The sequence below is a fragment of the Paralichthys olivaceus genome, chromosome 9 (assembly GCF_024713975.1).
Source record: "Paralichthys olivaceus isolate ysfri-2021 chromosome 9, ASM2471397v2, whole genome shotgun sequence".
Lineage (NCBI taxonomy): Eukaryota > Metazoa > Chordata > Actinopteri > Pleuronectiformes > Paralichthyidae > Paralichthys > Paralichthys olivaceus.
Window position 1 is genome coordinate 13,522,287 of NC_091101.1, and position 15,453 is coordinate 13,537,739.

The 15,453-nt window shown below is 39.3% G+C and overlaps 1 protein-coding gene across 4 annotated transcripts in view; it reads right to left on the reverse strand.

Annotated features, from left to right (window-relative positions):
- ccdc88b (coiled-coil domain containing 88B) overlaps positions 1–15,453 on the reverse strand; it is a 47,277-nt gene that overhangs the window by 21,838 nt on the left and 9,986 nt on the right. For 2 of the 4 annotated variants that reach the window (XM_069531149.1, XM_069531152.1), the window contains 11 exons: positions 14,470–14,553; positions 13,548–13,688; positions 10,756–10,901; positions 9,352–9,433; positions 8,217–8,375; positions 5,773–5,919; positions 5,341–5,521; positions 5,027–5,142; positions 4,550–4,618; positions 2,800–3,504; positions 2,285–2,464 (listed from right to left, as the gene is read on the reverse strand). In XM_069531149.1, coding sequence (XP_069387250.1) covers positions 2,285–2,464; positions 2,800–3,504; positions 4,550–4,618; positions 5,027–5,142; positions 5,341–5,521; positions 5,773–5,919; positions 8,217–8,375; positions 9,352–9,433; positions 10,756–10,901; positions 13,548–13,688; positions 14,470–14,553 — 2,010 coding nt within the window. Of the gene's footprint in view, positions 1–2,284; positions 2,465–2,799; positions 3,505–4,549; positions 4,619–5,011; positions 5,143–5,340; positions 5,522–5,772; positions 5,920–8,216; positions 8,376–9,351; positions 9,434–10,755; positions 10,902–13,547; positions 13,689–14,469; positions 14,554–15,453 lie in introns of all 4 variants that reach the window. The other 2 variants (XM_020089997.2, XM_069531150.1) reach the window with 1 other exon arrangement.

A 15,453-nucleotide genomic window follows, 5' to 3' on the forward strand; every position in this document is an offset into this window, starting at 1 on the left:
CCAGCCTCCTTTCTGGTTTCCTGGTAACATCCTGTAACTATCAAGGGGCTTTTATTTTGAAAATCCAGCCTTTTAGAGGCAAGATGGACTCTCACTTTGTCTTGAACCGACAACCACTGAGTCACTATTCACATGTTCCGACCAACTGAGATATACTAAATGTATGAAAATATCTGTGAATATTATTATTCTGTCCCCCTCTGACCCTCCTGCTCTGTGAGGAGCACTGCAATGCATTGCCTAGTGGTGCGTGCACACATACAGAAAAGTTAATTAAACCCCTAATATCAAAGGAACCAGTTCACTAAGCGATTCAACATAACTGTGAAGTTTCATTGAAGTGAATTATTTTTGAGTGTCCAATTATCCCTGGTTTGTCCCCTGTGTGTTTAGTCTCTCTGCTCCCAGTTTGTCTGTTCATGTCCCAGGTTTAGCTTGTGCTCTAGTTTGTCTCAGTCAGTCAAGCCTCCTGCTTCTGTTTTGTTCAGCTGTGTTTCTCTTCTGTTTTTCCAACCGCTCAAGTTTAGGTCTTCTGTTTTACCCCCCCGGTTATCCCTCATGTCTCTACTTTGTTCTTTGTTTGTTATTTGGAATTTCTGTCCGTCTGCCTACCTGCCCGCTCACCAGAGACTGTAAGCCTTTTTATTTATTCACTCTTCTATCCTGCATCTGCCTTGTCCGGAGTCTGAGTCCTGTACACCATAACCTCCCACCCCCCCGAGGTTACATCCTGTTAAATGGAAGTTTTTTCTCATCACTGTTTCCAAGTGCTTGGTAAGGGGTATTATTTTTTTATTATTATTTGACACTGTGTAAAGACAACTGATCTGACAGGAACAGGAAACACAAACACAAAGTGAACAGAACAACAGGGATACAAACAATAAGTGCATAAATTATCCCTAAAATGTCATGTGATACCTCTAAAAGTCAGAACTAAAATGCTAAATATCAAAAAGAACTAAAACTACCATTCTAATTACATGGACATGGTTTTTCTCTTGCTTCATCCCATAGTCCAAACACATGAACACGGGAATGAGGGTGATGTAGACGTGAATGGTTCTTGTATGTTGTTCCTGCACATGGTTGCCTGTCTCGCCCAAAGTCAATTGGGATTGACCATCCAGCAACTGGTATAGATAATGGATGGATCATAAGTGTATTGAAAATATATGTACAGTAATGTTTGGGTTAGTAGATATTCAGTGTAGATATGATACCCATGTTCTCTCTTTATAAAACTAGAATGGCACTCAGTCGAGCTCACACATCCACTACATCTGAACAATCCTACATGGTCATCTAGTTCTTAAAGTATAAATGTAAAATAAAAAAGGAAATTGGCTCTTTTAGTTCTTCAAACCTGCACAAAACACATCATCAGTGTTCTAAGCTCACAACAGGCTCCCTCAGCCAGGTAATCAACCCTCCGTCTGTGTCCATAAAACACGATCAAAAGTGAAAAAGGAAATACTGGATCTGCCAGTTAATTCACATCCACTACAATATTGAATGGGTTCTTCCTAGACCCAGGCCCTATCCTTCATCAGGTTTGATGGAAATCCATTTAGTTTTTGCTTAATCCTACAAATAAATAACCCAACAAACCACTAACAGACACAGGTGAAAAAATAGCCGCCTTGATGGACATAAAAATGGTTGGTAATGCAGTGGAATATTACAACATCTCTGTGAATGGGAGAAATGTAATTGTTTCATAGTAATTATTAAATGCTAACTTAGCTCTGCTCTTTTACCCAGCTTGTAATTTTTCCGATTACTCGCTGCACTTAGCACATTAAACACAGTATTTACAGACTCACAACCTGCAGTGGAGAGTCTGAAAAAAGAGATTCAGTTTGGTTTTCACTGAACTTTCATCTGGGAACTGCACTGAATAAGTCGTATTACATCTTCAGCCTGTGATCATTGGTCTGAGTGTCAATGAGATTTTTGTCAATATGTGAATCTCAGCTTCAAAACTTTCTCAATACTGGTTATATGAAGACATGTTGTTTTACAGCTTGAATCAAGTCAAGTTCACCTCCAGCTGAAGAATGTCTCTGTTTAATGATTAGTTTTCAGATCAATATATTTGGCAAGTAGGATCTCTATGTAATGTCATCCATTTAATGTAATCCAGTCATTATTGAATGGAGGATTTTGTTACATTTATATGTGTATTTTCTCTTTTGTATCCTCTGTCCACTTTCGCTGAAATTAAGTAACCTCCACTGTAGTCATAAAAATGTCAAGTATGTGTGTTTGTGTGCTCGCCAACCTTGCGTTGGGCGGTGCGCATGGCGTCCACCGTGCTGCGTAACGCTTCCTTGTCTCTCTCCAGTGCAGCCCGCTCACCCTCCAGGGTGGCGATGACTGTGGTCTGCATACTGTGAAGCTCTGCTTGGCTCCGCAGGCGGCACAGCTCCTCCTCCATGGTCAGACCGTCCGACTGAAGCACCTTAGAAAAAAGTGTTTGGATAAATACCTCAAGTAAGTACAATTGTATTATATATATATATAATTATTATTGTACCAAAATTACATTCTCTGTGGAGAGCATCTTCCTCAGTATATTTCTCATATTGGTTCAAAACTGCTTCCAAAGCTGTTTCAATATAGACTATGTTTTTAAATTATATTAAGAATATGTTGTTAAACTTATTGATACAGAGGATAACCACTTCTTGGATACTCAAAGTAATGGTGGATATTTCTTGTTACACTAAATATTATATCAGTCCACCCACCCACCCATCCATACATACATACATACATACATACATACATACATACCTCTATCTGCCTGCGAGCTTCTCCTAGACTTCCAGCGGTTTTCTTCAGGCGCTGCAGCTCAGCCTCTAAGACCACCAGCCTCTGCTCAGCCTCCCAGGCTTTCTTGCTCTGCTGTCCCAGCTTTGAGTACAGATCCTGGGACACACTTGCCTGTCTGTCAGCCTCCTCCTGGGCCTCCAGGAGTTGGGTTGTCAGAAGCTCCACATCAGCAGCAGGCAAGCAGCACACAGTCTGCTCTGCAGCTGTGCTGTCGGCGTTATCTTTTATACCTTTTGGATGCTTCTGGACCTCTGAGGTTGTTTTTACTTCAAGCTGCTCTTTCTTTAGTCCACTTTCTCTCTCCTGTCTCTCCCTTTCTTTCTGCCCTCCCTCTGCCTCTCCCCTCCTTTTGAGCTCAATCTCCTCATCACATGGTTCACCTGTTCCCCCTATAATGCAGAGAACCTCCTCACCCACGCCTGCTTCCCTCTGGGTCCCAATGGTTTCCCCTCGTCTCTCCCTCCCCTCCATCATCTTTACCCCTCCTTCCCCCTCTCCCCGGCAGGATTCAGAGCCCTGGACTCCCCTATCTCTCCTCTCCTCCTCCTGTCTGCAAGGCTTCTTCATTTCTTTTTCCTTCATCTGGTCTTCTTGGTGTTGCAGTTTGGTAACAAGCTGTTCTAGGTGCTGCTTCAATGTGGCATTTTCATTCTTCAAGTTTTGGAACTGAAAAGTATAATGGGAGAGAAATGTCTGTGCTTTTCAGAGCTTTGAATTTCCTGCATTTTTGCTTCGTCTTTGTTCGCTTTCTTTTCTTTTGGTGCCTCCATGTATCGAACACGAATTAACTTGAATGCATTGTCAGCAAAAAGACTGACCTCACCTCTTTTTCTTTCTTAAAATGCAACCAGGATCGATTCAAAGAAGCATGAAAGAAGTAAGAAAGGATGGAAGGAGGATGAATACCAACTGCTCTACATATATAAACAGAGGCAACTGAGAATTAAAAGAACATGAGGTCACAGCTATCACAGATAATTGTAAGATTCAGAGAATATGCTTATACACTCTCAAATACATCATATATAGAGCATTTCTACATGTGAAGAGATAAACCATTGCAAACCTATCTGTGTTTTAATTGATCTGTGGATTTGATACAAGTTGATCGATGATTGATAAGCAGCTGTTGTTCATGTTCATTGGCAGCGCTTTAGATTATCAGCCGGTAATTCAAACAGCAAGTTCTGTGCTATTTTTTATCATATTGTTAGACGTGTATGGGGCATATTGATTGCAAATTTTATGCGTAATCATTTCATCTTAATAATATCAATATATCGACAATGGTTCGTTACAGGTATTGTAGCACAATGTGGTGTATGCTACTTTCTTATTGAGTTAAAATATTCCCACAAATGTTCAGTTCCAATGATCTGAATTTACAAAAAAGAATTTATAAAAATAATTAAGTTTCTTTTGACTAACTGATCAGGCAAATACCAATCAATAAATAATAACATAATTCTGTTTTAATCTCTGCCCTGAGTAACCTTGAGTGATGTGAAAGGCGCCTATACATAAAACGTGTTATTAATATTATAAGTTTTAATTTATACATGTTTAGACAATACTATTGCATTATATTACTTCTATACGTAAGAAATTGCACTGTTAGACAAATATAGACATTATTAAAAAACACAATTCCATTATATTGAATTTGGGTCTGTAACAACCTAGAGTAACCCTCAGGTGTCTCTCTGCTCACCTCTGTGAGTGTGCTCTGATGCTCCATCTCCAGACAAGCCAGCTCATCCTTTGTATCTGGAGAATCCGCCTGCAGCGACAGTAGATCAGTTAATTCCTCCAACTGTTGCTTCCTGTTTATCCAGATTCACTTGAATCTTTAACAGCTCAGACACTTAGAGATGCTAAGTCTACAAGTGTTTTCATTAAACACACCAACGTACTTCTTTCTGATGATCATATCAATTATAAAACATAAGGGCAAACACAGTAAACGCTCTGCTTCACATATTATGGAGTTGGACATGTGCTTCTAAAGCTCTATCATCTCTCTTCTGTCTCCTCCCTCTAACCACTGATCCCTCCAATGATCTTTAATTATCTTTATTTTGATTATAATCTGCTTTGACCCAATCTATGCTTTGACCTCAGATCTGTAGCAGGGGAGAGGTAAACTGTTATATATTATTCTAAGAGTTGTAACCTTTGATGCTCTAACCTCTTGCTGGGCCTGAAGCTCCTCCAGTCGTCTCTTTAGCTCTGCGTTCTCCTGCTCTGCTCCCAGTAGCATCAGCGTTGAGGCCTCACCAACCTCCACGCTCAATGGCTTCTGATCTGAGACAAAGGAAGGGATAAATAAAGAATAAAGCATAAAAAAGAGGAGAGGCATAAAAATAAAACGCAGGAAAAGAGATTGAACTTGATTATTGCTGATTGATAACCTGTGGGCCAGTATTCCCTTCAACATATTTCCTCTAATCAGTTAAATAAAATGTCTTAAATGACAAGGTGCAAAGAGGCAACTGCGCTGACCAATCAGTTCGCTCAGCTCCTCGTCAGACTCCAGATCTGATTGGTGGAAACTTTGGTGAATCGCAGCGACTGGAGCATGAACGCTGCCACCTCCGTCACTGCTGCTGTGCCTCAGGTCTGCCTCAAGGCTCATGTTCATCTCCAGCAGCTCGTCAACTCGCTGCCTCTCAGTGTCCCGCTCCTACACACACACACACACACACAACATACAGAGATATTTGCTACATTTATGACATACAAGGTTTTTAAGAAAGACTGGTTATTTCCTTACATATTAAACTACAACACACACGTATGTACATAGAGAACCATCACATACACTACTATGTCCAACAAGTGCACATACAAACATACTCTACAATTTAAAAAAAGTTAGTGAGTATAAAACTGTATGATCACAAACACAAAGTTAAACATCATGGCTCCACCCACCGCTTCCAGATCCATGATTTTATTTCGCAACAGAAGATTGTCCCTCTCCAGCTCCCTTAACGAAGAGCAACGTGCCCGAGCGCCCGTCAGCTGTTCTTCTAGGAGAGCTTTGGTCTCCTGTAGCGCCGCACACAGCTGCTGCTGCTCCTGCAGACAGGATGGGAAAACATGGAATTCTGATTGATAAAGTGGAGTCATCATTACGTCAACTGGACATTAAGTGGACATTCAGAACAAATATTTGTACACATTATTTCTAGAACCCAACGGATATGGATTTTGCGAAGTCAATGCCAACCCTGATATTAGGGAGTAAAATATGTCAGATATGATACATCGACCGATGTTTATATACATAATTAACCCACATGACAAAGAAATGTAATTGAGGTTTGAACATTTTCAGTTTACCTATAAACTTTATTATAAACTATACATAAAAAGAAAATATAAATTCAACCAAATATATAGAACTTTAATCAAAGAAATAAACACAATATTTTGTGTAAAATATAAAAATTCTTAAAATTCTTATGAGAAAGCCTTTCTACATTGTTTATTATGTATAATAAAGGTTTCATATTGGTAAACATAAATGCCAATACCAATTTTTATTGATCAACCAAAACCTTGGTCTGGCTCTAATTTTTCATTGTTGCTCATCAAAGCTTTTTGGTCTTTGTCCCACACTTGTCTGCAACAGCACACAAGATGATATGTTGTGAAATTGTAATTGTAATTTACATTGCAACCACGTCGTCTAATTTACCGACATCTATAACTGCCACAGTTATTCTTACATTGTAAAGAATTTGGCCAGTAATTTCTTCTATAGTTATACATGTTGAGAGCAGTAATATAGGCCTATAGTCCTGCATAGGCTTTAACCTCAATTAGGATAGTTATGATCAAGATACAGACAGGGGGTGATAAGGAATGGAAGGGAATGGTGCATCAAGGTCCCCCAGTATGGAAGATAATATGTGTGTGTCTGTAGAAGATAGAAAATTGTTCTATGCTTATTATGTAATGTGATAAAATCTTATTAATCTTTTCATGATATTAAAGTTCTTATCCAGCTGTTTGTCACAATTAAATACTGACACCATGAGAATTCAGAGTTTGTGAAATGAAAACCTGTTTGAGAAAAGCCTGCTTACATTCCTCAAACAAGGTTAAAATTCAAATGTATCCAGCAACAAAAGCCTGGCATTACTTGTAGCTGCTTTTCATTCTTATCTTTTGAGCCAGTTTTCACAGGAGGTGGAAGAATCTCCTCCTCTTGAAAGAAAATATCACTCCATAATTCTTCAGAAAGAAGAAAAATTAGAGCTCCCGGCAACAAATTGGGCTCAGAATTATAACAGTTATCATCAGTGCATGTTAAACTGTGTTTAAAGTGTAATTCTCTTCTTATCGACTTTGTGTCGGTTGGGTGTGGTAGCAGCCTCCGCAGAGTAATTACTGAGATCTATAAACTCTACCACTAAAATAATGTGTGACAGGGTAATATACACAATTGTTCAGACAAACAGATGCTAAACAAGGCAACATGATGATATGAACCACTCGATTTTTGAGGGGAAATCAAAACGAGCCTTTAAAGATCTGAACATTTGTGATTCTTCCCTGTGACTTATTATTAGAGATGTCACTGAGTTTGTCAACACTTTACTTGGTGCATGCTCCATTATCAAGGCCTGAAACTGTGAAAATAAGATCTGAACTGTTAGAATCTTGAGTTTTCCAGCAGTGGAATGCATATAAACATTTAATGTCCGCTCTTCTGCTAAACTTCACAGTGTCAAAATTAATTATGAATCCAAACACAAGAAAAATTGATCCCACCATTTAATTTGGGCTGTCACAGGGACGCAGAATAAATCCAAAAAAGAAGGTGACAGTGAGGTCACTGAGGTGTTTTACAAGGATATGAGCACATTTGCCGCCTCAGAACAGTTCTACTACCACAGAATAAATCTCATTTGGGTATAAAAGTTCCAATAACTGAAGCCATACTCCTGTTCTCTGTCAATGAAGCAGCTCCGAGCTGTAAATCCCGATGACATCATACAATAGAACCTCGTTCTCTGACTTTGTTCATACTCACTCCTGATTGAAAAGCTCACAGATGGAATAAATGGCTTCTGAGAGTACATCTTTTAAAAAAAAAAAGCTACTCAGGGATCACTTTCAAAGGGGGATCTTTTTTATACGACCTTCACTGGTAATGTTTCTATGAGGAACTCTCTTTGTCTTGGCCGCTTTTTGTGTGTATATGTATAAAATGGCAATATAAAATATAAAATGTGAATATGTTTCATGCTGATGTCTATATGTAACGTACTGACACAACAATTTTGTATGTATTTCATGGTGTAGAGGTAGATGCGCTGCTTGTTCAATGCTTATTCAAAAGGGTTCGAGTATGTGTGTGTGTGTACCTTCAGCTGAGTGCGCGTGAGGTCCAGGCTACGCAATCTGTGTTTACAACTTTGAAGCTCAGTCTGGAGATGCTCGGCCCGTGTAGCTCGCTCTCTGGCGCAGTCCAGCTCATCCCGCAGTGCACGCATGCCCCTCACCTCACCCTGTAGAGTGCGGTTCTGCAGACACACACACACAAACAAAAATGCACACACACGTACACACATATTCAAACACCAGTGGGAATGAGGTCAAAAAAGGTTGTATACAGATATGGGATATGCAGCAGAACAAATGTTGACAAAGTCTGATACAGAGAGAAGGAATAGTGTGTGTGTGTGTGTGTGTGTGTGTGTGTGTGTGTGTGTGTGTGTGTGTGTGCTTAGAAGCAATGAAATATCCTCACAAAAAGATAAGGAGATAAAAAACCTGGGCCAGGTTTAGATTAAGGAAATAATAACATAGTGATGAAAAAAATGAGGAAGTAATTCAAAGGTTCAGTCTGAAAAGGGAGATTTATGTGAAAGGAATCTATTGGCAGAAATTGGATATAAAATAATCCTAGTGATATTTTCACTAGTGTGTTTCATCTAAATTGTACCAATAGTTGTTTTCTTTACCCTCTCTACAGAGGTCAACATGTTTTTTACAGTAGCCCAAATGTTGTAGTATGAAATAATGCTGCAAGTACAAAACCTTAGATTGTTAGTAATATTACTTCTACTGGAATAATACAATTAAATGATTTGGGGAAGGAACATCGTGACCTTATATGACCCAGGATCATGCATCTAGTTTTGTTCTGAATATTTCTCAACCTGTCAGGTTCAGCTGGGACAGAAGCTGAACAGCAGTGTTCCTCTGGACAACACTGTAGTTGGCTGCAGTGTAATTGCTGCTAAATACATGACCTAAGAGGAATCAACTTACTGGATATAAAAAGACAGCTGTGCTCTGTGCCGTTGGCTGTGCTTTGTCCTTTTTGAGCCTAAAATACAGTGAATTATAGCCATTGCCATATTAGTTAAGTTTTATGTGTGATAAATTCTTCCTGTGTGTCCGTCCAAAGCTTGTTAAAAACAGAAACATAATATCTCCGATTTGGCAGTACAAGTCGGGCTAAGCTGGGTCAGGTTCACTGCAGACTGTCTGTACCTCTTTCTGAAGTTTCTTCAGCTGCTCCTCCGTGGTTTGGATCTCCTGCTTATAATCCAATATCTGATCCCCTTTGTCTTCCCTGGAAATAGTCAAACATAAAACCATCATTACTCAACTAGAGTTGTTGCTCTGTGGTTGTATGGCTGTACCAACCAATGCAATCTCAAGATTAAGATTCCTCTTTATGGTCCCACACAGCATGCAGCATGCAAACATGGGGAAATTTGACCTAGGTATTTAACCCATCCCTGTGACAGAGCACACATGGAACACACGGAACACAATCCACACAGTGACCACACACAGAACAGTGGGCAGCCATGAAGGTGCCCGGGGAGCAATTCGGGGGTTCGGTGCCTTGCTCAAGGGCACCTCGGCAGTGCCCAGGAGGTGACCTGGCACCTCTCTAACTTCCGTCCATGCTGGACTTGAACCGGCCACCCTCCGGTTCCCAAGCCAAGTCGCTATGGACTGCCTCAGACTACATATGTCTTTTCTAGATTCATATGATGTCACCATGAACTTTAACCTCTGAGATCTAATCACTTCATCTTTGAGTTCAATTGACAACTGGTCAAAATTGAAGAAACCCCCTCAAGTCAAACCTGAGATATGCTCCAGAGGCTGAAAACATGTTTTGTGAGGCCACCGTGACCTTGACCACCAAAATCGTATCAGTTCATCCATGAGTCTGTGAACCCTATTTGAAATAATTCTCTTGATGCATTATTCAGATAAACCATTCTCAAGGCCAAATAAGGTTTGTGAGGTTTGTACCAAATTTGAAGAAGGCGTTCTTGAGCTATCGAGTTCACAAGAAAGCAGAGGGACAACACAAACAAAATGTTCTTAATAGCATTTTCCTGATTGCGGTTTTCTTCATTGAGACTTGTCTGTGATATCTTTACTTGTAAATAACATTATATTATGACAGGTTATATTTGCAAAAAACATGTCCAAAATTATAATTGGCCAACAGTGACATTATGATATAGTCTACATTGAATCCATTGTGGGAATTGGATTAGAGCAGTTAGCCCCTGATTTGTTCCCTGTGGAGTAACAACTCACAGTTTTGTGTATTGTTAAGTGTGACTTAATCATTTGCTAATTTTTTATGTTGACCTTTATCACAACTTTTCTAAAGGCTCTCTTGAGTTTCCATCTCACACACACACACATTCTTGAACTTCTATCTTAGTGAGGACACTGCATAATGCATTTGCCAGCCCCTTACCCGTACCTAAACCAACCCAACGATATGCTTAATCCTGACCTAAACCTAATTCTAACCCTAAAGGTCCAGAAAAAAAATCAAGGTCTATGCTCAAAATGTTACCCATAAATGTATAAGTACAAGTAAAAACACACACACACACACACACACACACGCTCACTCACAGTTGTTGTTTAAGGCGGCGGAGTTTGGCCTTGCTATCTGCCAGCTGGAGTGCCAGACCGTGGGGTGGCTCGTCGCTTTGACCACCCAGGGGCACCGTGGTTGAGTCAGCCTGGGCCTCCCGCTCCCGACAAAGCTCCGCTATCCTCTGGGAGAGTGAGGGAGTCGGAGATGGGTCGATAGATGAGGCAGAGAACAAAGAGGTTGGAGGAAAAGATTTGGAGACAGAAGGAGACATGCAAAAAAAAATAAGAAAGACTCACAGGAATGATGAAAAGGTTATTGGAAGGGTTATACTCATAATGTTAAATGCAAGTGATGATGCCTGTTCAAAATGAATTTCAAATAAATATTTTATTGTCATTGTCCCTCTGTGGTCTATTTGAGATTTTATATGACATTACAGCAGAAGAAAATCAAATTCCATTTTCATGTGGTTACACAGTTCAAATAACAAACAACAAGGAGACCTTATTTGAGTCAGTTTGTTACCTTTTCTCATAAGTAATCCATAAATAAGTATCCATAAAATAAAAATTGGGTAACACTTTATATTAGGGAACACATATCAACCATTAACTAGTTTCTTATTAGCATGGATATTAGAGGCATATTGGCTCTTTATTAGTCATTATAAAGCATGTATTAATGCCTTATTCTTAATGACCTTATTCTGCAACTATTCCGTTGATTAACAGTTTTCCCTTAATAACCTCCTAATTACTGCTTATTGATGGTAAGTAAGGAAGTTGTACATGAATTACAATCAAGTGCTTGGATATGTTCACTTTGTGTGTTCCCTAATATAAAGTGTTACCAAAAATTGTCTTATTAACTGGTCAACACTGAAATAAACCCTTTAAAAATGTTTTTTATACAAAAACTAGAAACAGATCCCAGTCAAACTTCAAACTAAAACATCATATATTGAGTAATTATTATGGTCTGCGTCTCAGAGCAAAAATGATCTTGCTCTTAGTACATAATATATCTCAGTCTTTTGTTGCAATATAATTTTTTTGACAGTGCAGGAGAGCACCTCAGTCCACTGCATTTTAATTTTCATCTTAATATTCCACAGTATACTGAATTTTAATCTCTCCCACCGCCCACTCATCTTGAATACAATTATAACAATAACGTCAGAATTATTGCGATCCGAGTGGGATAAGGAATAAAATGTTGATCAAATATATGGCACAATGAAAAGTGCTGTAGTTACTTATGCATGCTTTAATTTTCAGTTAATCCAAATTTATTACTTCATAAAAAGAAATGTTCTCATTATCATGCTGGTGTGGATGAAATCATCGTACAGGTCTCAGAGGATAAACATCAAGCATATTTTTAGGATTTGGTCTTTTGTTTTTATTTGATATTTTTCTGCAGAGGTAGAGAGGAAACACCGGGAGATATTGTTCTTATATAATGTGTTTTCATCTTTCACCACAAAGCCCCACAAGATTTATTTTGAAATGATTTTATGACTATGTCAGATATCATCACAGCGTGTCTGGCGTCTGTTCTAGTGGTTCTCTCACATTGTCTATAAATTATGTGATACATAATATTAAAGGATTGTTTGACATTATTGGAATTAACTTGTATTTAGATTAAAAGATCTATATCACTCTCATGTCTCTATATGGTAAACATGAAGCTACCATCTGTAGATAGTTAGCTTAGCTTACCATGAGGACTGGATACATGGCTGAAGATCCTAGTTTATAAAAATGGATGAAATGACGGTTCCTCAAACCTTAAGCAAGAGTCAAGAGTCTTGATCACCACCTGGTGGCTGTCTGCAGTATAAGTTAATTGATGAGACATGAACTAAACTAAAAACTTAGGGTAGTTCGTATCACACTGTTGTACGTTCAAATGTGCATTCTTCCAGTAAGTTTAGTCTTAATCAGTTATTTGATTTTATACAAATACATGAAACGATTGACAGCTCAGACTAACTAACTAGTCGAGTGCTTGTATCAACAGGACCTCACTACCCTGCCATCCCCTAAACGCTATTCCATAGACTCTGGCTCTAAATGCACAAGATGGCGACATTCGTATCTGGGGTACGTTGGTTTCATTTGTAGATGGTGGGAGGATGTGGAGACGTGTCGTTCATCCTTAATTACAGTCTATTGGTAAGTGCAAGCCGGGCTCTTTTCAAGGGGGAAAAAATCTACCAATCAGCCCTTCAAAAGCCTCTCGCTAATTAGTTCATAATGTCTTGTTCAATTACTTCAAACACAACTAAGTATAAAATTGAAATGTTGTGATTTTACAGGCTTTTCTACAGAAGCATATCTGAGTCATAAATGTATAACTGGGCTGTATTTCGTCAGTTGCTAATTATGATAAATCAATATTGGTATGGTATGAATATTTGACATTCAGCAAGATGGTGTTTAAGTTTGCAGTATGTTTTAAAGTAAAATAATTAAGTAAATAAAGGAAAAATTAAATATGTTGTGCTGATTCACTCTGTTTAATATGATTTATTATATAGCCTTTTTCTCAGCATCACCAACTTTGACTAATCTACTCCATCCCTGGGCGGGGATTAAAATACTTTTAGCAGCGCATCTTGATACCTTTCGACAGAGCCCACACAGCTAATTCCCCTTTTTTCCAGTCGTTATGCTAAGCTGACCTAAGCTAACTGGCTTCTGGCTGCACCCTCACATTTACCATGCAGACATGAGACGGGTATGAATCTATCTGTGGACAAGAGAGGAAATAGTATATCTTCCAAAATGTCAAAATTTCCTTTGAGTGTGGACATGCATACCTCCAGGTGAGTGTCTCTCTGTGCCATCAGGCTTTGAATCTGTTTGGCCATGGAGCTGAACACCGGCTGTAAGTCTGCACCTTCCACCTCCACCAGCTCCTCCCACTGCAGCGGCAGCACCATGCGTGGATCCTGAGTCACCTGCAGCAAGGACAGGGTCTCGTGTTTGCGATAAGATCAATGTGCGTCTGGGAAAACTTGACACAGAATGGCTGATCTTGAGACAAATTATCCAGGTGGTATGAAGGTTGTGTGAATACTAAGCAGAAATGCATCTGTGTGCAATTGGAAAAAAAACATCTTCATATTTCTATCTGTGAAGTGTGTCCAAAAATGCCTGACTAATGAATGCAATACTAATAATCATGTAAACAGGTTTAAAATGTCCTCAGGTGGAAGGCATGTGAACAGCAAGCAGGGGATGAATCCACCTTCGCAGGAAGGACACCTCTCACTTCGGTGATTTATGAGGCTGGCAAAGAAAACGATGGTGGAAACATGCTGTTACTGTAATTCAGACACACTGGTATGCAACCTACTCTTTTTGTAAAACTGGAAATTATCCACAGGGGGTATTTTTAAAGGAGCGCAATTTGGCATTCATGCCTTATTGGAGAGGACAGCTGTGAATGACAGAAAATAAATGGTGGAGGTAAAGAGTGGTGCAGGAGCCATTCTGCAGTCACAAGTGGCAGCCAGAGGTCTTAAAGAGGGAGCCAGCACAGTGACAGGCAGCTCACACTTACCCAGAGCAGAAGAGTTAATAGTTCCACACTGTCAGCCTTCAGGCCAGACCGTGATGCAATTCTTTACTAAATCATATTTATGAATAAAAATCATTTTAGAAGTGTCTCCTCTGGACAGTATCTCCTCATCCTGATGATCAGCAGGTGAATGTCTTATACATCTGAAATGAACGTACCTGCTGAATACAGCTGGCAATGGCCGCCTGAGTCTCTATGTCCAGAGACTGAATCTGCTGAATGAATGTCTCCTTATTCTCACACTGCGGACACAGAGGGTGTGTGTGTAGATCAAAATATATACATTTCAACATTTCTGTGATTTCAATCAAAGCTGTCAAACATTGAGGAGCTTTTCTCTGATTTATAATAGGATTGTAAACTGAATTTCTTTGGGTTTGGGCTGCTGGTCCATTTTTAAACTGTATCTCAAAAGTGATGATGGGCATTTGTTGTTACGATTTCTGACATTCTAAACAAGTCATTGACCAATCAAGAATACAATCAAGGGAGTAATCAAAAATAAAATAATCATTAATTGCAGCTGTTCAATTATCAGCTAATCAAATATTTGCTAATTAAACACATTTTTATGTAATTCATCTAATTTAGTTTAAAGATTGTCTATGCTGTACCCCTTGAAAATACATTATCAGTGGTAATATTCAATATGTACAGTACCAATGAAAAATATTCAATCCCCTCTTACAACATCACAGCTGATTCAATGAGGCTCTTAGAACAATGTGCTCATGTTGAAGGTTTTTCCTCGATACTGAATAAACATAATGTGTTTGTCTCCATCACTTCAGCTTTCCCAAACTTCAAAATCCTACAGCACTATAGTTGACTGATTGTCTTTCTGCCCACGTTCAACAAGCCAATCGGTCAGCAGGGGTTCAGGAGCTATAGTTCCTTATCCACTATTCACAGGGTTGATCCCAGTGTCCCCATCCCACATGCTGAAGTGTCCTTGGGCAAGACACAGACTCCCAACTTGCCACTGATGGCTGTGTTGGCAGAGAAAGTTCTGCGCATATGAATGTGTGTTTGATTGGGTGAATGGCAAAACTGTAATGTGAAGCACTTTGAGTGGTTATCAAGACTAGAAATGTGCTACATAGATACAGACCCTTTACCTTTCCCCTGGTTTCTGTTTTTTA